Below are 22,366 nucleotides of genomic sequence, written 5' to 3'. Positions count from 1 at the left end.
CCTGGCCTCTCTGTCATGTGATGGACATCTTATAGAATAAGATTGTTCTCTTGCTTGGGTTATCATTTACAGGGCTTTTTGAATGTATTATCAATATCTCTTTAGATCTGAAGCCCATTCACAAAACTATAGTATGTTGAACCTTTTTTTTGTGATTTAATGTTTTGCTGATCATTGTTTTTCCCTGATTAGATTATGTGTCCCAGACAGCTATCCGCACCTACCTCATTACAATATACATCCCCCCTTTTGTTCATGAAAGGTAGTGTGTTACCAACGCCCTCTTAGGTCTTGGGGCACTTTACAAAAAAAAAATTGGTCTCTCTTGAATGTCTTGTCATTCTGGTCTTTTTTTTTTCCCTTCCAAATATTGTCTCATTCTGATTAGATTAACCATTTACAGATCTTGGATCCAGACAATTTCCCCCCCCACACATAGCTCATAGCAATATACATTCCTTAGTTAATGAAATAGTTGCTGTATCAAACATTTTACAGCCTGTGCATTGATATCAAAGAGACTTAATAAAACCATAAGATATCCCCCCTAAAAACTTCCATATCACCTTAAAGCACAATTGACACATTTGTTAATTCTGATATATTTATTAGTTGTTTTTATTAACTAATTTATACACATGGCAAAATTTGTTAAAATATTACAAAGTATTTCATTGTCAATACATACTTCTGAAATACAGACAAGAAAAAAACAAAGACTGCTTTATTATACATTTTTAAAAAAGGACTGGTGTTTTCTACCATAGATGATGGCATTTATATATTTTATCATTAAAATCTCATCTGTAGGTTTAAGCAAACTGTTTAGTTTTTGAACAGGATTTTCAGCAGTTTTCACACTGTGTATAAGATATATGATCAGATTCATATCGTCATTGTTTAGGCTTAATACACCTCGTTTATATGCAGCTAGTACCACAAGATTCAAAACACGTTCTAGGCACAACCTGTTACAAGCGGTCCTTAATTGTTCCTGTGTGTCAGAGGCAGTCCAATAAACGCAACTATGATCATCCTGACTCGGATCGTCGAGAACACAGCCTTCGCAATTTTCATACCGTATGCCAGACAGACATTTTTTAAGAATACTATAGACAGCCACCCTTACGATCGATCTAAATGTTGTTTTTCGAAAAACTCCATGCACCGGCGGTGGTTTTGGGAATCCTATATAGCTCCACCAGCTGAAATCGTGCACATCTTCAGGATTGTTGTTTTTTTTTTGATCACATGTATCTGGTTCTTTTATATTTGGACAGAAGCAGCAAATACAGTTCATTTTGATACCTGGTGTGTCTCCATATTCTTCTGTTTGTAAAGATCCTTCATTTCCTATAAACATAATGTAAAACATTAAATTAAAACCTCTTCTAAACAAACTCTCTATTATAGATAGCTCCCAAACACGCCACCCCTAAAATGCATCATTAGAAGGAAAGAGATTTTTTCTTACCTTACACTCAAGCTTTTCCAACAAATAATCTGCTTCGGCATCCAGAGCAGCTTTGTGCAGCTCTAAATCTTCAGAATCTAAAGCATTTTCATTGATCAAGTTTGGATCCTGCGAATCAAAAAGCTTTTGCCCCAACGGAAGTTCATCAAAATCTGGGTCAGTGCTTCCTCCTTCTTCTTCTGCCCTCCGCTTTCGTTTATGGCTCCTCTTTAGTTTTGGTTGTTGAACGATTTTCATTTCAAGACGCTTAGGTGTTTCATATACGGCCATTTTCAGGAACAATTACAACAACTCTGCTTGAAGATTGTTCTCACGTGATCACTATCACATGCTTATTTCTATATCCGGTCTTGCAAGTTTGGGCGTGTCTAACAGAGAGGGGAGGAGGGAAGGGTTGTGGGGAGAATACAGAAGTCTGGTTTTTTTTAAAACAAAACTCCACATCAGACACTATGGTTTTATTTCTTTTAAATCGTACCCTAGCAGGTTTGTGTAAAGAATAAGCATCTTGTTCTGTAAGCCAATCAATCACTTGTTTCTTGGTCACAGACGGCATACATGCTTTAGCTGCCTGCAAAAGAGGTGTTATACCGCCAAAACTGCCGGTATTTCCTGGCTCATTATAAATTTTCTTTAAGATCCGCTGGTGCATTCTTGTTTTTTATATGGCTGTAAAATACAGAAGTCTGTTTTTTTTAAAACAAAACTAAAGCCTTGTGTTTCACCATTGCAAACCTGCACCCCCCACTGCTTTCAATTATCCTCTGCTCAGATTTAGGTCTGGGGGAAGGTCGGCTTGAGGCAGAGGGGGCGGAGGGAAGGGGTGTAATTGGATTCTCCGTCTCTGTGTACAGAATGAGTCACAGTTTCCTGCCTGCTCTCTGGTAATTTTTTTTATTGGGGCATGCCTATCTACAGCAAGGGCTTGGAGGGGTGGGCTTGGGCTTCTGGTGACATCACTGGGGGGTTTGGCTTGGGGGTTTGAGTGACAGCGTACCCTTTATACTACCCGATCCCTAGTCTTTTGGAAAAAAAACAAAACCTGTCTTTTGCAAAGTTTGATCCTGCAGTTCATGCAATTCACCACCGGTAGCTTCAATCACTTGTTTTAAAAAAAAAAACCAAATCCTTGTCAACAGAACGAGCCACTGTTTTTCTGCCTCCTATCAGCTTGTATTTTGTTTGGTTTTTTAAAAAACAGAGTGGCTAGAAAAAAAAGCATATTTCCTGCAGTTTTCCTGCCTCCTAAAAGCATACTACCGGCTCCGACATCATTAAAAAGGCATCAGGAGGTTCTAGGAGCGCATATTTCGGGACTTTTGTATTGTACTTCCGGTGAAATCATCAAAAACAGCCAGAGTCCATTAATACTGACATCATTAAAAAAGCGACAGGACCCTTTCTGATGACGTTTTAGGGGGTGTGTTTTTGGGGGGCGGTGTGGGGTGGACTTCCGGTGATGTCATACCCGCTACGTCACAGGGGGGTGTGGCTTGGGGTTGGGGTGTGGGCGGGGTCATCCGTGACATCGTGGGGGGCGGTTTGGGGTGGGAGGGGCTCCCCATTCACTTCTATTGGGAGGGGAGGAGCATCGATGGGGTCTGGGCGGGGTCTGGGGCGGGGGCCAGGGGCGGAAGGGGTGGGGCCTGGGGCGGAAGGGGTGGGGCCTGGGGCGTGGTCGAGGGCGGGATGAGGCGGGAGGGGCGTGGCTACACCTCCATTCACTTCTATGGGGAGTGGGCGGGGCTTAGACCGGAAGTGAATGCTGATTGGCTGCGGAAGGGGTGGGGCCTGTGGCAGAAGGGGTGTGGTTGGGGGCGTGGTCGAGGGCGGGAGGAGGCGGGAGGGGGCGTGGCTACGCCCCCATTCACTTCTATGGGGAGTGGGCGGGGCGTGGGCGGGGCTTAGACCGGAAGTGAACGCTGATTGGCTGCTGTCATCCTTATCTCACCTGTCAATCAGTTTGATTGATCGTGTACCCATTATACTACTGTCCATTGTTCTGCCTACCTTCTTTCCCAGGCCTCATTCCCACCCAGGGAAACAGGCTCTTCATACTCTGGACTGCAAGAGGGCCTTGGCTTTCTACTTAGAACACATAGCCAGGCACCAGCAGTCCACTCAACTGTTTGTGTCCTTTGATCCCAATAGGCTGGGCATGACAGTGGGCAAGCAGATTTTATCCAACTGGCTGGCAGATTGTATCGACTTCTGCTATGCGCAGGCAGGCCTTCAGCTGACTAGCCGCATCAAAGCTCACTCTGTGTGGGCCACAGTGATGTCGATTAATACATCTACGAGCAGTTCCCGTTGTCAAAATTTGTTGGGCCGCAAAGTGGTGTTCACATGTTCGCGGCTCACTACTGCTTGGACAAGATGGGCAATAGGACAGCGCATTTGGTCAGTCCGATCTGCACAATATTTTCCATACCTGAGCCCACCTCTTCCAGTCTAGTGCCCTTGGTTGGTGCCATGCAGTCTCCTGCCCACCAGCAGAGCCGCAGTTGAGTTGTGCCTGTTGGCACCTTGTTCGGCATCTGTTGGTCTTTCCTATTTACGGAGACATCCTGGAGCTTGGTATTGGAGCTTGGTATTGGAGCTTGGTATTCACCCACATGTGAGGACTACCATTCTGCTTGTCCTAGAAGAAAGCACAGTTGCTTACCTGTAACATGTGTCCTCCTAGGACAGCAGGATGTTAGTCCTCAGGAATCCTGTCCGCCTCCCCACGGAGATGGGCTCTCTTTCCGGTTTGATGTTTTATTTTTCACTCGTATTTTTCTATGTTACGAGACTGAAGGGGGACCTTCCGTGGATAGTTGCATGCTGGACATGCTCAGTGTGCTGGTCAAAGCGTCTAGAAATTTTGACAAAAGTTTTCTGTGCTGGGCTTCATCAGATAATGTCACTAACATGTGAAGACTTAACATCCTGTTGTCCTAGGAGAACACTTGTTACAGGTAAGCAACTGCACTTTCACTAGTGTCCTGGGCCCTAGCACTTTACAAGTATATAGGTAGTATTCTGCTGTGAGGGTCTGACCCTTCCTTGTACTTTCACTATTGACTTTTGTGGCAGGCAACAGAGGGCTTTTTCCCTAAATCCACCTTGTTCAGAAATCTATGTACCAGATTTCACAGCAGATATGAATAGTACCAATTGCAATAGCTCTGCAGGTGCTTCCACTTGGACTCCTATGGTCTGCCTTATGTGTGTCTTGCTCCGAAATTTCACTCGTGTGTGAAGTGGGGAGGCACTTATAAGCAGTGTGTGGCCTCATTTGTTTACAGTTGTTCCTTCTTCTGATGAAGCATTACTGAAGGCCTTTTGGCAACCTGTCAGGTAGGAGAAAGGAGCACTCTGTAAGACTTTCTTAGGGCCAACAGACTACCTGTGGGATGTGGAATTCCCTGTGCCTTAACTGTTCTAAAGACAATTTTTGGCTCAATAGGCTGTGAGAATTGACCCTAGCTTCAATAAACTGCCACCTATGTTGTTGCTAACACTGTGCCAGAAGAAGTGTTATGAGTTTTGGAATAACCTTAGTTAGGAATAACCTGAATAACCTTAGTTAACAAAACTTCACTTCACTTTGCTGTGACCACGTCCTCTAACAACAGATTCCATATCATGATTGTATGCTGTGTATTTTTTCACTAAAATTTAGCCAGATATGTGGCCCACTATTTAAAAGTCTGCATTTAGCTGGATAACTCACAATTATCTGATTAAATGCCTTTGAATATTGACCTCAATTTTTTTGTTGGTGTTGAATTTTCTTTGTATTACCCCTGCAAAAGTAAAATTACATTTAAGGAGAATATTGTATTTTGGGATCCTGACCAATTGCTGATCTTTCATAAGAAAAAGATACCATTTAGACTAGAGAACCATACCTGATCTATCTGATATATTTAAGTCTGGCCCTATTACCCCTGGCTTACTTGAAGTATAACTTGATTTTTTGATGGAATTTGCTATGCAGTCAAGCCTATTGATTCTGTTCCTCTTACCTTGTCTGAATCTGCCAAAATTCTAAGGGTCATAACTGACCCATCTGTCTCTATCTTCACCTTCACATTTCTTATGCCTGAATTGCTGACTGCCTTCACTTATACCATATTCATAAAATTTGCACTTTTAATCTTTTATTTTTCTCATTTTCTTCTGTACATTGTATATCTGTACATTTTTAAATAGTGTTAACACTCTCCTAGATGGTCTCCACGAGATCTCTCTCCTTTCTTTAACCCCTCATCTGTGTAACAAGTTTCCTACTGAGTTACAGAATTCACAAGCATTGTATCTTATCAGGTCCTGATTAAAATCTGTTCAAATAAGCATTACCTGATGCTCAGTTTCTTACATCCTTTTATTAGGAGTATTCATTTTTCGTACTTGTTTTGTACCATTACTTCTGTTTAGTTTCATTGTACTGAGGTGCCTTGCCACATAAGAAATGAAATAAAATGAATGGTTTTACATTTTTAAAAATTTCTAAGGACAGTGGTGCAAACAAACTTTAAAAGTTTTAAACATGGAAACTATATATTATGATTGAATTTAAATGGTTAAACAAAAAATGGAATGTATTTTTACCTATTTCAGATGTAGTAAAGAATGCAGTATTTTAAATCCCCAAATACCTGCCTTCAACACCTATGGTATGTAAACGATAATGGCAAATTACAATAGAATTCCTATGGCAATTCATTTTCATTGCTAATAGTCTAATAAATACCAAAGGGACTAATAAGGATTTGCCACTTTTTAAAGTGTTGCTATTTTGTTTCTCACTTCTTCTCTTATAATGTGAGAGACACATGAACTCTTGCAAAGAGAAAACCCCTGAAACTTTTTCTCATCTTTTTCTATGCAATTGAGATATAAAATTTACAAGAAAACAGCAGTTCCCAAGCGACTAGATGAAGTCATTTTTGCTATTTTAATAATCATGCTTATGATAAGGATTTAGCAGCAATAAATGAGCATTCCCTTTCCTATCTATGGATAAAGTATTGAGGTTGCTGTGCTAGTGCACTTGAACATGTAGAAATAAGGGTTGATAAACAAGTTGTAGGTAAAACCATTTTATTAAACTAATTTTATGAATTGTTTGACTTTGTCCACATAAAGCAGCAATGCTAGATACATTTCACAAAATATTGACTAAAGTGAGAGTTGGTAGATACAACTAGACTTTGTAGAATAAATCTACTAGATAAATGAAGCTTGACCGACGTGCCACAAATGCACAGTAGAGAGCAGCTCTACTGCACATGCGCGGGCAGGAGAGCACGTCGGTCAGAGCAGAGCTAAGATGGCGCTGGGAGGAGCAGGGGCAGCGGCGATATCGGGCGTAGCAGCGGCGGTATGGGCGTATCGGGTGGGCGGAGGTACACTAGCTGGGAGGAGCGGCAGGAAGGAGGAGTTGAGGTGCGCGCCAGGGAGGGATCCCCTGAGACCTCCCGTCTCCGTGAGTGGGCCACGCTGAACAGCAAAAGAGGGAGAGGGAAGGGGTGTGGAAGAGCTGGGAGGGAATGAGAGTGAGGGAGGGGAATGAGAGAGGGTGGGGAGTGACTGAGAGAAGGGGAGGGAGAATGAGGGGGGAGGTGAGAGTGAGGGAAGAGGAGGGAGAATGAGGGAGGAGTGGGAGGGAGAATGTGAGGGGAGGGAGAATGAGGGGGGAGGGGACAGTGAGGGGAGGGAGAATGAGGGGGGAGGGGACAGTGAGGGGAGGGAGAATGAGGGGGAGGGGAGAGTGAGGGGAGGGAGAATGAGGGGGAGGGGAGAGTGAGGGGAGGGGAGAATGAGGGGGGGAGGCAAGGGTGAGAGTGAAGGAAGGGAGTTTGAGTGGGGGCAGGGGAGGGAAGGGGGTGAGTGACTGAGGTGAATGAGTGAGGGGAAGGGGGAGTGAGGGAAAAGAAGTGTAGACAGGTGCAGTGACCAAAAACGGACTGAAAATTTTTTTTAATGTAGCCCGTTGTTAGGGGCTTAACGGCTAGTACTATAATAATAGAGCATATAATAAAGGAATTTAAGGCTTATGAATCCTCAGCTCCAGCTATTGTGCAACATGACAACAATCAACGCAAACCATTCTGAAATGAAAGATGCTGAGGATTTGGAACCATCATGCTGGCTAAGGCAAGCTCACTTGAAGACTGGAACCACAGTCATGAGACCAGTCCTGGTTTGGTTTAATGAACAGTGAATTCATCATGATAGAATTCAACAAGAAATTAAAGAATCTTAGGGATCTTTGTTTTCACTTTTTATTTTATTTATCCTGGGAATTAATAAATACATATTACTACAAAAAGAAAAATGGGAGAAATCACTGGACTTCTGGGTAAATATATTTGTTCTTGTCTTTTTTATAATAATCACCTTCATTCCTAAAATAGCATATATTAGACTTAATAAATATCCTCAAATACAGCTTCCTGACACAAGCAAGATATGCTACATAGTTCCTACTACAAGCCATTATCATTATCAGGTGCCATCTTAAAAAAAAAAAAAAGTTGATAACTAGGGTTCTCTCTATACTCAGCATTTCTTTGTTTCACCTGTGTTTCCAAATCCTTTTTTTAAATCCTTTTTATTCAAAGCACAGAGATCACAAGTGTGAAATAAAAAACATAGCCTTGCTTATAGCATAAGCAAATCAAGTATACGAGGATATCTAGGAGAAGCTAGGAATACAGCAGATAACTCCTTGCTAACTCAAGGAGTGAAGAGACTTTAAATAGTCCGCCTAGAATGACATCATCCGCGGGACGGGAGCAGGGCTTCCCGCCCTGGTTCCTTTAAACATCTTTGCGGTGGCGTGCGTGCGTAAGGACATCCGGAGCTTAGAGAGGCGGCAGCGTTCTGGGTGAGATCCCTGGCCTCCTGCCCACGGGGTAGGCCGCGAAATTCCACGAAGAGTTGGGAGGTGCTCTGCCCTCCCCCGGGGCAGAAGGAAGTCCGGCCGACTGGGAGGTGAGCTAGCTCCACCGCGTCGAGCGGGGGCGAGCGGCACAACAGCAAATTTACTGTCTTTGGGATTTTCCAATAAACATAAAATAGGAGAAAAGCATTAATGATAAGTCTGAATATCACCACTCCTCTGACTAACTTAGGGCCTGATTCATCAAGATATTGTCCCATAAACACAGAATGGGAGAATTGCTTAGTGAATCAGGCCCTTAGCTAGATAAGTAGCCACACCCTGGAATGCCCCTGTCCTGCCCACCTCTTTAGCCAGATAACTATTTAGCCAGATAAATAGTGTTGCAGGTTCATGTCACTTGCCCCTCTCCCATTTGCAATCTGGCTGGACTTTGATTACATAAGAAACTGAACCACTGGTTAAGCCTCTGGGGGTGGTTTACCATGGTCCCACTGCCCAACTCCTCCTTGCAGTTTCCTCAGTTCCACCCTCAGAGGTTCCCCAGGCCAGGTACTTCAGTTTCTATTACCTATACTTTACCCTGTTCCTTCCAGGGTGTCACAGCTATGAATTCAAATCTTCTCACTCCAGTTGGCCAGTTGGGCTCAAGCACAGGTAGTCCCAGGTTATCCCAGTAGTTTAAAGCCTCTATAGATTTACTTTATCAAACCACATCGGTCTCAAACCCATACAATAAGAAAATAACTCTCACCTTAATCCTTCTGCATGTTGCGCACTGTTGCTTTCTGCTTATCCTAAGTTTGGCTGTGATCTATAGGCCTGGGAATTCTATGGGATGGAAGCAGATATGTCCATCAGATGGGATAGGGAGTCCAGATAATGAAAGATAATTATGCAGAAACAATGAGGGGGTGGGGGGTGCATAAGATCTTATGACTAAGTTGTATGATGTTCCTTTGCAAACCCTGTAACTGTTACCACAGGTATCAATATAGTTTAGTGGAAAGCTCATGCAGGATGTTATCCTGTTGGACTCTGTGCCATCCCAGACATAAAGCGCTACACCGCCTCATGGGTGTTCCTCTCTGTCATTGAAGAGTGGGTGGCTCGCGGGAATGACGGCTACTACCTGGAGATAATACCCTTATTCAATAAACATACACACGGTTAATGCGACTCCAACATTTCTCTAAGCTTCAACAGCAAGAGGAAATGTGGAAAAAAGGATTTGATTCACAAAAAAGCGGAGAGTAGCTTGCTTGATACGGCGGTTACTACCCCAAACCAAATAAGCCTGATACTTCACTTTCAATGCGTATCCAGCATAGCTTTCTGCTTCAACGGCAGGGGAGAAAGACTGATACTTCACGCATATCCAGCATAGTTCTCTGCTTCAATAGCAGGGGAGAAAGTCTGATACATCACTTTCAATGCATAACCAGCATAGCTCTCTGCTTCAACGGCAGGGGGAATGAAAAAAAGTGGATCTATATACAGGCAACAACCAACAAGGACTGAATTACATAGTCTGGGTAAACAAATAAGCATGGGTGTAGCTTGCTTATTGCGGCGGTTACTACCCCTAACTAATTAAGCTAGATATTTCACTTAGATGCAGTTCCAACACTGCTCTCTACATTAATGGTGGGGGTGGAAGCGAAATAGAACCAAAAGGTTACTAAGAGCCAAGAGTAACAGATAAGTATGAGGAAAAAAAAAGTATGAAACTTGCTGGGCAGACTGGATGGGCCATTTGGTCTTCTTCTGCCGTCATTTCTATGTTTCTGTAGTAAAGAGTCTATGTTTGACATAATCTACCCTGGAGGTTCTGGATTTAAGCTTTCTACCTAAGAGCCTAAATTTGGCTTCCAGAATCTCCCTCCCATGTTTTCCTATGTTGTTGGTGCCCACATGTACCACGACAGCCGGCTCCTCCCCAGCACTGACTAAAATCCTATCTAGGTGACGTGTGAAGTCTGCCACCTTCGCACCAGGTAGGCATGTTACCAGGCAATCCTCACGCCTACCTGCCACCCTGCTGTCTACATTCCTAATAATCAAATCGCCAACTATGACAGCTGACCTAACCTTCCCCCCCTGGGCAGTAGGCCTTGGAGGCACATCCTCTGTGCGAAAGGACAGTGCACCTCCTGAAGAGTAGGTCCTTGCTACAGGATCCTTTCCTGCTTCACCAGGTTGATGCTATCCGATCATGAGACCTTCTTCCTCCAAGGCAGCACCAGGGCTGCCAGACTGAAGTTGGGACTTGGCTACTATGTCTCTGAAAATCTCATCTATATACTTCTCTGTCTCCCTGTTTGTGAAAGGTCTGCCACTCTAGCCTCCAGAGATCGGACTTGTTCTCTGAGAGACAGGAGCTCTTTGTATCGCATGCACATGTACAATTTCTCAATGGTGGGTAAAAAATCATACATGTGACACTTCATGCAAAAGACTGGGAAGCCTCCCTTTTGCTGCTGGACTGCTACCTTATCTCAAATTTGTTCAGTTCCTAGTTAAGTTTTAGGGTGCTATGGGAGTAGGAATGTGTCTAATTAGCATCCTTTAAATGTATTAGTGAATTCACTATATGTCTGGTAGTGGCTTATAGGGGAATGATCAAACTCTCAATAAGGTATGGGGAATTCATGAAGTTAAAAGGCTGTTTTTTGTTTTGGTTTTTTTTTTAGTGTGAAAGTGGCACCTGCTTATAAATTAAATGATGCTATGATAGTATGTTAACTTTACATGCATTACTTCTTTGAAAATTCACCTGTAAGCACATAAATGGGCTTTGGACAACTGCTACAATATATGCTACATTTATGCACATAAATCCTTTTGAAAATTACTCCTTTTTTTATGCACACTAATCGGCCCAACTTAGCTGCTATTTCATATCTATGATTACCGATAAACTGTGGCAATTTCATTAAATCTTTGCCTAATCTCTTTTTAACAAATTTTATAAAATATCCATAAATGTACATAGCAGTGGCATAGTTCAGAGCACTTATTTTCTGTAAACCTAAAAGCAACTGCCATAAAAAATGTACTGAAAAAAGCACAGATGTGAATTTGAAAGTAGCGTCTCTGCTGCCCTATCAGCCTTTGTTTTCACAATACCCTGAATAACCCTCATCCTTCATGGTTCATTGATTCACTAATAGATCAAGTCTAAACTAGCACATTTGTTACTACCAGAGGAGCAGTTGGCCATTCTTTATTATAGTACTACTTCATTATAAACTGAGGTGGGCTAAAAAGAATACGATAAGAATATGAAATATAAGAATTAAAGTTACTTCCTTGTTAGAGCTACATTTTTATATAGATGTTAGTAATCAAAATTAATCTTCTTTATTGTTAGAACTGTAATAATTTCTCTGTGCAAAGTTTTGTAGTGGAAGAAAATTGATTCCTGATAAATACAAGACCAGTAATCAAAATTATTTATTAATACATTTCATTATCATTTTTCCTTAACATGGAAAACACTGCATTATAGCACACAAAATACATAATTACATTTTAGTTTAGAATACAAATACTTTGTCATGTTTGCTGAAAATAACCTGATAAAAGGCTTTGTGCAATTTACATCAATCTAATGCATTTCACAATGACAATGCAAACTGTCGTGTAGATTATTTAATCTGGCAACAGATTTCACAGTTTGTGCAATGAGTCAAAAAAAAATCTACTGGTTGATAATTTCATGGAGTGTCCCCTTGTTTTAGTATTATTTGAAATGAGAAATAGTTGTCCTTTATGTACTCATTCCACTCTACTCATGATTTTATAAACTTCTATCATATCCCCCTTCATTTATCTCTTCCCAAAGCTGATGAATCTTAACCTGTTTACCCTAACTTCATGAGTAGAAACCTTCATTTTCAGTTTTTATGTAATATTCCTGGGAATTTATCAGTGTTTATTATCAAAAACCCCCAAAACTGGACAAAAGTAGTGGAAAAAATGTCTTTTTTTCTGTTTCTGTTTGTCAAAATGAACACTGATAAATTATTGTGAAAACTAATATAAAAACTGATAACCGGGGCACCAGGACTGCCATCGCCCCTGGCTCCCACTCCCCATAGCCCCCCTCCTGGAAACATAATATGCTAATAAGGAGGAGAGGACACTTTTGAAAAAGTATGACCGCAGTTTTATTAACTTAAACAATAGTACAGCTAAGAACACTGGAGCTGAGCTTCAAATAACATTCCATCGTTGCCCTTCCCCCGCTAATCCTCTCACCTTTTCTGGGCCAGGACCGGGCTGCGACCCTTGCCTGGTCTTGCAGAGTCACGAGCCCTGAACCACTTTTGCGATCCCTCATCTGCCCCATGTCTAGTGATGGGGTTAAACTTGCCCCTAGGCAGTACTTCCAAGGCCTGCCGTGTCTCACAAGACCTTGCAAGTGGTTTGCCTAGCCCTAGCTCCCACTCAAGCGCCTAGTAAAGGTGGTCTGAATAGATCCCACCCTGGACCCACACAATGATCTCCCTCCGACGAGGCTCAGACACCCGCTGCAATGGAGACAACTAATGCAGGCATCATCTATGGTCACAAACAGGATACATGAACATAAAGTTTCACAAAGCTGCCCGCATAGGGCTGGGAGAGCAGGGCCCAATAGCTGACTGATGGTGGCGATCACAAAATAAGAGATTGCCACTGCCACCAGGGTTTAAGTCCCCACTGGCCCTGCTCCATACGCTACCGACTGTCCAATCGCCAGCCTCCCCAACAGCGCTGATGTCATCACACGGCCGCATGCGCTGCTGGGAGGCCCCAGCATGTAACTCATGAGCTACGTGGTGACTGCCATGACATCGGGCCTGGGGAAAGTGGGGCGCTCGATTCACCACTTCACCTCCCTTACCTCTCTCACTCCCCATTCCCCAACCCCTCCCGCACCAGAAGAAAGGCCCGACACCACACCAACTGGCAGAGAGAAAAGATCTCCCCCCACTGAGTGCACTGCTTTGGTAGCACTGCATGGCAGGAAGCAAAGGGGGGGAGAGGTGAGTTTGTCATCCATGGAAGGTGGGCTCACAGGTTGCCCGTTATTGGTGGTGCTCGCCCACCCGCCATGGGCTAGGTCTTTATTCATAAGGGAGCTTTTTGTCCCTTTTATCATTTTTGTTGCCTTTCTCTGTACCTTTCCTAGTTTCACTATATCTTTTTTGAGATGGGCCACCAGAACTGCGCACAATAGTCAAGGGGGGGGGGGGGGCGGCACCCCACGGAGCTATACAAAAGCAATGTGATATTCTCCATTTTATTCTCCATTCCTTTCCAAATAATTCCTAACATTCTATTTGCTTTTTTGACAAATGCCACACAGTAAACTGAGGATTTCAACATATTGTCGAAAAGGACTCCAAAGTCCTTTTCTTATGTCTTTTTCCTGTGGAAATGGCTTTGATTATTGTCTTATATACATTTTATTTTGGTATGTGTGTTAAAAGCATGTGTGTGATATTAGGGCTATTTTTTGAGTAGGTGCTAATAAGTGTGATGCATCACATATTGAATGGTGCTTTACCATGTACATTATCATTATTATTGAATGAACACTAACAACATTTTTGCACATGTTTGAAATCAAAAAACCCTATGTGGTATGCAGTAGGCATTAGAGAGCCGATATTTCTCATGGCTCTATTAGGTAGGTCATAGCAGATGTATTTGACAATAAATGTGAAAACAGTATTCTCCATTTAAATTCCATATTTTAAAACAATGTTGTCATGTCTGTTTTGTCAGAAAAATAAATAATTTTGGACCTTAACTTTAGAGTTGGTGATGGATAGAATCACTAGTCAAAGTTGTATTTTTTCAGTTGTAATATTTTAAAATTAATTAAAAAAAAAAACAAACAACAAAAGAAACATTCAACAAAACCAATAAAGCATGGGAGAATGTACAAAATTCCTTTTCTGTAGACATAAGTCAAACACCATGCAAATTTATTTAGTCCAGCAAACATATTTATTCTTCTCCAAGTATCTTTAAGCTGTAACTTTTTTTCTGCAATTACAGATTCATATCTTTTAATTATACATATAGTATTGCACCACTAATTAGAATATAATGTAGAACACTCCTCCCATTTGCATAAAATAATCTGCTGAGCAATAGTCATCAATGTATCAAACAATATCTGATGCTTAACAGGTATTTGGTTATATAAAGCATAAGTCTTCATAATAATAATCTGGATTTTGGACTTGATTACTTGCTTTCCCAAATCTGAGTTTAAGGTGAGTTATAGTCAGTTACAGTAAGTAGTTCCCTGCCTCAGAGGACTTATAATCTAAATCTATAACTTTTAAGCTGGTGCACATGTTTAAAATTCACCTTTAAGAGGCTAATCTACTAAGCTTCAAAAGTTTTTTGTGAAAAGTTTTTTGCATGAAGTATTTTGCAAAACACCCACAAAAGTGTGGGTGTTTTACAAACAATTTTTCATGAAAACACTGAAAATGTTTCATAGAAATATGCTTTGTAGTGGGAAACTTTTGTGCTTAGTTCTCTATGCATGAAAGTTTTTCAAATTGCTCATTAATGAAATTCTACAATGCAAAATCATGCAAAACAGTTCATAATGTACCATTTTTTGACAACAGGCATACTAAAAAGACTTCATGGGTCTTTTTCACACGCAAATAAATAAATAACTACACATCCAGAGGTGTAGTTATTTTTCCAGTCGAGCCCGGGAAGTGGCAGAATATAAGAATTGCCATGAATATTTAAAGAGGTCTTGCAGCCCTCTGTTGGCCCCTTCCATCTGTTCCAATGTCATTAAAAGTCCCTGGTGACCTTAGTACCCACCCAACCTGTACCCTCCTACCCCTCGCAAGCCAAAAAAATTCAGGTTAAAGCCCCAGGTGAAACTCTATACCCTTCCCTCCCCCCCCCAAAAAAAAAAAATCAAAAATAACTTTTAGGTTATTAAAAATAAAAAAAAAATAAAAAAATTAAAAATAAAAAAAACCTACCTGATAGCTGTAGGAGTGTTCTGTGTGTAGAAGCAACCCCCATTCGGTCCCGCTCTGTTGGAGCCCAATTCTTAAATGGCAGCATTTGATCTTAGATGCTCCTGTGCACATGTCAAACGAGCTCCTGCCAGCACCATTTTGGAACCAGGCATGGACAGAGCAGGAGAGAATGGGGATTGCTTCCAGCCCCGGAACACCCATACAACTATCAGATAGACTTTTGGGAGCCCAGGATGGATCCCTATTTAGTGTTTGTGATGATTTGTGGGGAAAAGAAGATAAGAAATTGCCATGCTTGGTCAGACCAAGGGTCCATCAAGCTCAGCATCCTGTTTCCAACAGAGGCCAAAACCAGGCCACAAGAACCTGGCAATTACCCAAACACTAAGAAGATCCCATGCTACTGATGCAATTAATAGCAGTGGCTATTCCCTAATTAAAATTGATTAATAGCCATTAATGGACTTCTCCTCCAAGAACTTATCCAAACCTTTTTTGAACCCAGCTACACAACTGCACTAACCACATCCTCTGGCAACAAATTCCAAAACTTTATTGTGCTTTGAGTGAAAAAGAATTTTCTCCGATTAGTCTTAAATGTGCTACTTGCTAACTTCATGGAATGCCCCCTAGTCCTTCTATTATTTGAAAGTGAAGATAACTGAGTCACATCTACTCGTTCAAGACCTCTCATGATCTTAAAGACCTCTATCATATCCCCCCCTCAGCCATCTCTTCTCCAAGCTGAACAGCCCTAAACTCTTCAGTCTTTCCTCATAGGGAAGCTGTTTCATCCCCTTTATCATTTTGGTTGCCCTTCTCTGTACCTTCGCCATAGCAACTATATCTTTTTTGAGATGTGGCGACCAGAATTGTACACAGTATTCAAGGTGTGGTCTCACCATGGAGCGATTATAGAGGCATTATGACATTTTCCGTTCTATTAACCATTCCCTTCTTAATAATTCCTAACATTCTATTTGCTTTTTTGACTGCTGCAGCACACTGAGCTGACGATTTTAAAGTATTATCCACTATGATGCCTAGATCTTTTTCCTGGGTGGTAGCTCCTAATATGGAACCTGACATCGTGTAACTACAGCAATGGTTATTTTTCCCTATATGCAACACCTTGCACTTGTCCACATTAAATTTCATCTGCCATTTGGATGCCCAATCTTCAAGTCTTGCAAGGTCCTCCTGTAATGTATCACAGTCTGCTTGTCTTATCGGCCCTTCCCACAGCACAGGTGTCGGTGGGAGGGGCCGATAAGGCCACCAGGGATTTTTAGTGTTGCTTGGCAAGGGGCAGGCTCGACTGTGCATTTGCCACGAGGCCCCTTTAAATCTCCACAGCAGTTCATACGAACTGCTACTTCCCAGGCCGGATTTGAATGTTTCCACAGCTGGGAATGCACATGAAAGGTCTTGGGCAATTTTGGTACAGATACTACAGTCCGCCGGAACCTAATAGTGCCCGCAACATGCAAATGCATGTTGATTGCCCTATTAGGTATTCCCGCGCGATACAGTAAGTAAAATGTGCAGCCAAGCCGCACATTTTACTTTAAGAAATTAGCGCCTACCCAAAGGTAGGCATTAATTTCTGCCGGCGCTGGGGAAATGCACAGAAAAGCAGTAAAATCTGGTTTTCTGTGCACCCTCCGACTTAATATCATGGCGATATTAAGTCGGAGGCCCCAAAAGTAAAAAAAAAATAAAAAATTAAAATGGGCTCGTGGGTTGAAAACCGGAAGCTCAATTTTGCCGGCGTCCGGATTCCGAACCCGTGGCTGTCAGCGGGCTCGAGAACCGATGCCGGCAAAATTGAGCGTTGGCTGTCAAACCCGCTGACAGCCGCTGCTCCTGTCCAAAAAGAGGCGCTAGGGATGCGCTAGTGTCCCTAGTGCCTCTTTTTGCCGCGGACCCTAATTTAAATTAATTACTTTACTGTATCACGCGCACAGGGCTCTCCCGCGATTTTTACTGTATCGGCCTGTAAGTTAGATAAAGGAACATACCATTGTGTAGCAACTACTTTCACTTGACACAATGCTGTACAAAAAATGCATACTAACATTAATAACAGGATTGTGATTACTTTTGAAACTATTCATACTTCCTTTTTGTTGTTACTTTCTGTGTCCTGGTTGCTGCTGTTGTTGGTTTCCTCATCTCTTTCAGAGTCCAGTACTGACACTGTGTCGACACTCAAATGTCATGAGGATGATGTGGTACCTGGGGCATGTTGGAATCTGCAAAAACTATTGCAGATAGGATCTGATAACTAATTTCAGTTTAAATAATTAAAGAAAGTCCAAATCATTTGCTTTCAAAATAATCATAACAACTATACTGAAATTCAGGCAATATTTATAGAGCATATATATTTAACAGGTTTTTTTCCTATTTAGAAATATTCATTTTTCTGATTTTTCCTCCATTTTCCTTTCCCTCTTGACTCTAAGAAACAACAGTGAATTCCCTTTGCACCTGCTCCTGCTGTGGTCTAAGTGATATGCCACTTTCAAATCCAGAAAATTGTAGTATCAAATCTCAGAACCAACTATGAGATAGCACCATTATCAAATCCCCACTGAATGGGTTCTCCCTTGGAGGGCCCTGGAGAATTGCTTTTCCTTTCCTACTCCCCATTTCAGGCTTGAACTATGACCTTAAACCTTTCTCTTGCTTACCACATAATGCAATAGGTGGAGATGGTATAGACTCATCTTCAACTCCATGCTTATCAGACTCATTAGCAGGTTAGGGCTTCAGTGGCCTTACAGTCATTTAGGTGTCAGATGAATGTGATGGGTGTATGCCTTTGGGAATTTGGAGGAAATAGATTTTAACATTTCTTACAGTTAACTGATTTTTAGCCCCAGTGTATCCTAGTTGAACAAATGATGTTTGAATGAAAAATAATTGCCTTTGTTAATGATATTTGTGAAGGTTCATAGCCCTTTGCTTAATAATTCAAACTCAGTTAATTAATAAAATATAGTTTAGTTTTGTTCTCAGAAGTTTGCTGAAATTCACTTTATCATGTTTTGTTTTATGAGATTAAATTTTGGTCATTGTTTGATTCAAATGTAATGCACTAACAAAATTATGGGTATAATGTTGCATCCTCAACTCCAGTTGCCCCAGGCTCTGAAAAATCTGACCCAGGAATTGAACCAGGGACTCTTTGCATGACAGAGCTGAGTCTCCAAGCTGACCCACATGCAAGAGAAAACCTATATCACAAATAAGAAAATATCCACAAAGCTATTTTGTTTATCTTGTTAAGCTGAACTAAAACAGTAATGTCACACCTTTCATTCTTTGTGGTTTTTTTTAGGGTTTCCAAACAGACCAAAGTCTCTAAAAATAATCATTAACCCACACAGCCATAAAAAAGAAGCTAGCCGTATCTATTTGGAACAAGTTGAGCCTCTCTTTAAACTTGCTGACATCCAGACTGACATTACAGGTAAGTTACATTAGAAAGTAGATCTGCAGCTTTTGAAAAAGATACCTAGGCAACCAAAACAGTCTGAATTTACAGCTAATCCCTGTGGGCTTTTTGTGCATACATAAAGCCACTGTACATCATCAGATTACATGCAGTGTTGCTCTGGTGAATGCAGTACTAAGAAGGCTAAAGAGCAATTTTAGTTTTTCTGTTAGCATTCTCAGAGCCTGAAGTTTAATTGCTATGATTGAAAAATACTGTTTAGATAGGTCAAAACAAAATTTTTAAATTGTTTTGGGTGTATTTTGTTAATTGTTAACTGAATTGCTGTTTGTTTGTTTTTTTTAAGGAATATAGTAATGCACGGAACAGATTGTTTAGTTTGGAGGGAAGTGAGGCTTTTGTTTGTTCATGTTTTGCTTTTTAGGCTGGTAAATGATTTAATAGGGTGGCCAGGGAATCCTTTCACTTGATAGTGTTCTTTTGCTTATTCTGACACCTGCTGGTTGAACTGTTCAAGGGATTGTTTCCATGGTTGATTTACATCTATTTTAGTACATTCAGTATAAACATTTTTGCTGAAGCTTCTAATGTCTAAATATTTGTTTTGTAAAATACATTCAGCATCTGGTTCATAGTATTATTATCATCATAATATTTTAGAGGGCCTGAGTTTTTTTAGAAATGTATTATTTAAAGGCCTGGAGCCTGCTGCCTGTAACATGAGTAAAATTTGCAGCATAGAGGATAGGACAAACTTTGATAAGAAAGAGTAATCATTGAGACTTGTTTGCTAAAGAAAATACCACTTCAGGAAAATAAAACTTTTTATGTGAATTAACTAAGAACTGAAATAATGGTCAGCAAAGTTTCCTTAGTCATTCACCAACTGTTTGCTTATGATCAGTTCTAGAGTAAACTAGACAATAGGATAACTTTGCTTCAAATCATGGCAATATTTTCTATAAAACAGGAAGCCTTAACACATGCACAGTGGCTAAACATATCAACAGAGTCCCAGAATATTAAAAAATAGTTTTAATATGCCAGAAACAATGTTTAGGAAACTTCTGGTTAGATAGGAGCTCTTTGAGGCCAATAGACTAATCCATGATATTTTCCATGGATTAATGATCATTTGTGTACACTTTTGCTATGGATGCTAATGATTTCAGAGCTCATTAACATATTTAACAAAATTGCCAAGACCTTTTTCATGCTTTGTCACGGGCAGGAATTTCATGCATTCTCGGCTGTGGCAATGTGCAAACATTTTTCAATTACTGGCAATTCAGTGAACCACTGTGGGGATTTAAAGGGCTTTCAGAGCCCACATGAGGTTCCCTTCCCAAAAGTATGCAAAATTGCCTGGTGGTCTTAAGGATCCCCCATCCTTACCCCCTCGCAGGTCCAAAATGTACTATCCTGACCCCTTTTAGAACCCTTCCCCTTTTCCCCCTCCTAATCAATCATCACAATTTATGGCTGGACCCACATTCCATGCCCCAAAAATCTTTACCCAGCTAAGGGATGACTTCTGGGGGCAGCAGCGATCCCCACTTGCTCCTGCCCTGTCGCCACTGGCTTCCAAAATAGTGCCAGCTGACCTCAGAAGCACCTTCGCAAGTGTCAAAAAAAAAAGTCAGCAGGTACCATTTTGGAACTGGGCAGTAACTGGAGATTACTGGAGATTACTTCTGCCCTTAGAAGACCACCTTTTTGCTAAAGTAAGCTTTTGGGGTAGAGAGTGGAGGGGTTGACACCAAATTGTGATGTTACTTGATTTTGGGGAGAAAGAGGGCAGGGCTTCTATAAGAGATTATGGCTTAGATTCATCAAGGGGTCCCACTATTGGGGGGGGGGGGTAGGGTCAATGCAATAGCGGGGCCCCTTCCCTGAAAAAACATCAAAGCTATTTGGCATGTTGTTTTGTTTTGCAGCCAAAACCATGGGACAAAAGAACACGGCGAGTGGCCCTTCAACGCGATGGTGGCCCCAATGTCATGTTACCGCCATAGCCTTAAAGGGCCGATGGACAAAAATTTTTAAAAAATAGCAGCAAAATGGAGAGGTTGATCAGGGGTCAGGGCTGATTGCCATTTCAACCCGGGGCTGCCACTTGAGGGGGGACCCTGATTCCCCTCAAAGTATAAAAAAAAAAAAAAAAGCACCCCCCCTCCAAATCCCTCAAATAAAATAGAGGCTCTGGCCCTGGCCCCCTAAGTGAAAATTAATGTCACCCACCCCAAAATTTCCCAAATAAAAAAGAGGATATGACCCTTCCAAATCCCTCATATAAAATAGAGGCCCCAGCCTCCCCAAGTGAAAAATAATGTCTCCCCCCCCAGCCTTTCAAATCAAACCTCAAGTTCCCCCAATCCCACAAGGGATAAAAAAAATAATACTGGTCCAGGCCCGCCCCCCCCCCCCCCGACTCCACTCTAGCACCCTCCTGAACCTTAAGATTGATCCTGCATAGGGGCTGGATGCACCCGTGCAGTCGGCCTGGTCAGTGCCATTTTCCAAAATGGTACTGACCTGACCTGACCTTGCCTCAGCTATATGACTGAGGTAAGGGCTAGGGATTGGATCTCATCCACTTACACCAGATAATGAGCAGGTGTGAAAATACGTAAGTTGGAAAATGTATGCATGTAAGTATCTTTTAAAATAGTAACTTCCACGTGTAACTGTTAGCTCCGCCCCGGAATGCTCCTATACCACCCCTTTTTACATGCGTATATGTGCTCATGAAAGTGAACATACACATATTTTTCACTTTTATAAAATATGGAATATGCAAGTGGAGGCTACTTAGCCCCGGCCTATTTATGGAGACTGTAGGAGGTTACAGGCCTCACAGGTGGAGTAGCTTTTGGTTGGTTTGGGGAACCCAACATGTGCGGTACCTTTTGGGAAGAGAGAGGACAAATTATTCCTGGAACTTTGTGGGCTATATATAGATTTTGAGGTTAAGGTATTTGTAAGGTAAGAGTCTTGCAATAGAGAAGTCCCACTTTTTGTAACGTATATGGTATCTGTGAGCCCTTGGTGCTGTGGCATGGTTGGCGCAACCTAGTAGGTGAACCTACTAGGCTCACAACAACAGCTGGCGAATGCATTCTATGGTGGGACAGGCTGGCACTTTACCTATCTAGCTGCCTTCCCTGCAGGTTGAGCCCTTGGGTTCTGGCAGCCAACAGGACTTAGGTGGGTCCCACGAGCAGTCAGGAGCATGAGAGTCCAATGCCAAGCGAAGGTCAGGGCATGCAGTTGACAGCAGATGCCAGAAGACAGGCCAGAGGTCGGGGCAGGTAGCAGACTATGGATACAAGAAGAAGGTCAGAGCAGACAGCAGACAAGGCAAGGTTAAGTCCAAAGCTATGGTCAGGTCTAGGTAGCAATCAAGAAATGGTCAGGGTCTAAGCAGAGGTCAGAATTTGGGAGGTCAAGCCAAGAGACAGACAAGGAGAAATGGGGCAAGGACAGACAAGGCACGGGCATGGCAGGACAAGAGAGAC

General features: G+C 41.9%; 1 protein-coding gene across 1 annotated transcript in view; it reads left to right on the top strand.

The window, feature by feature from the left end:
* Positions 1 to 22,366, top strand: part of CERKL (ceramide kinase like) — a 321,952-nt gene that overhangs the window by 104,129 nt on the left and 195,457 nt on the right. Inside the window, exon 3 of the mRNA XM_029605918.1 lies at positions 18,732 to 18,863. Within this exon, the coding sequence (XP_029461778.1) occupies positions 18,732 to 18,863 (132 nt within the window). The remainder of the gene's footprint in view (positions 1 to 18,731; positions 18,864 to 22,366) is intronic.

This window comes from Rhinatrema bivittatum, chromosome 6 (genome assembly GCF_901001135.1).
Source record: "Rhinatrema bivittatum chromosome 6, aRhiBiv1.1, whole genome shotgun sequence".
Lineage (NCBI taxonomy): Eukaryota > Metazoa > Chordata > Amphibia > Gymnophiona > Rhinatrematidae > Rhinatrema > Rhinatrema bivittatum.
The sequence above is the reverse complement of the archived record's forward strand: the minus strand, read 5'-3'. Positions and strand labels throughout refer to the sequence as shown.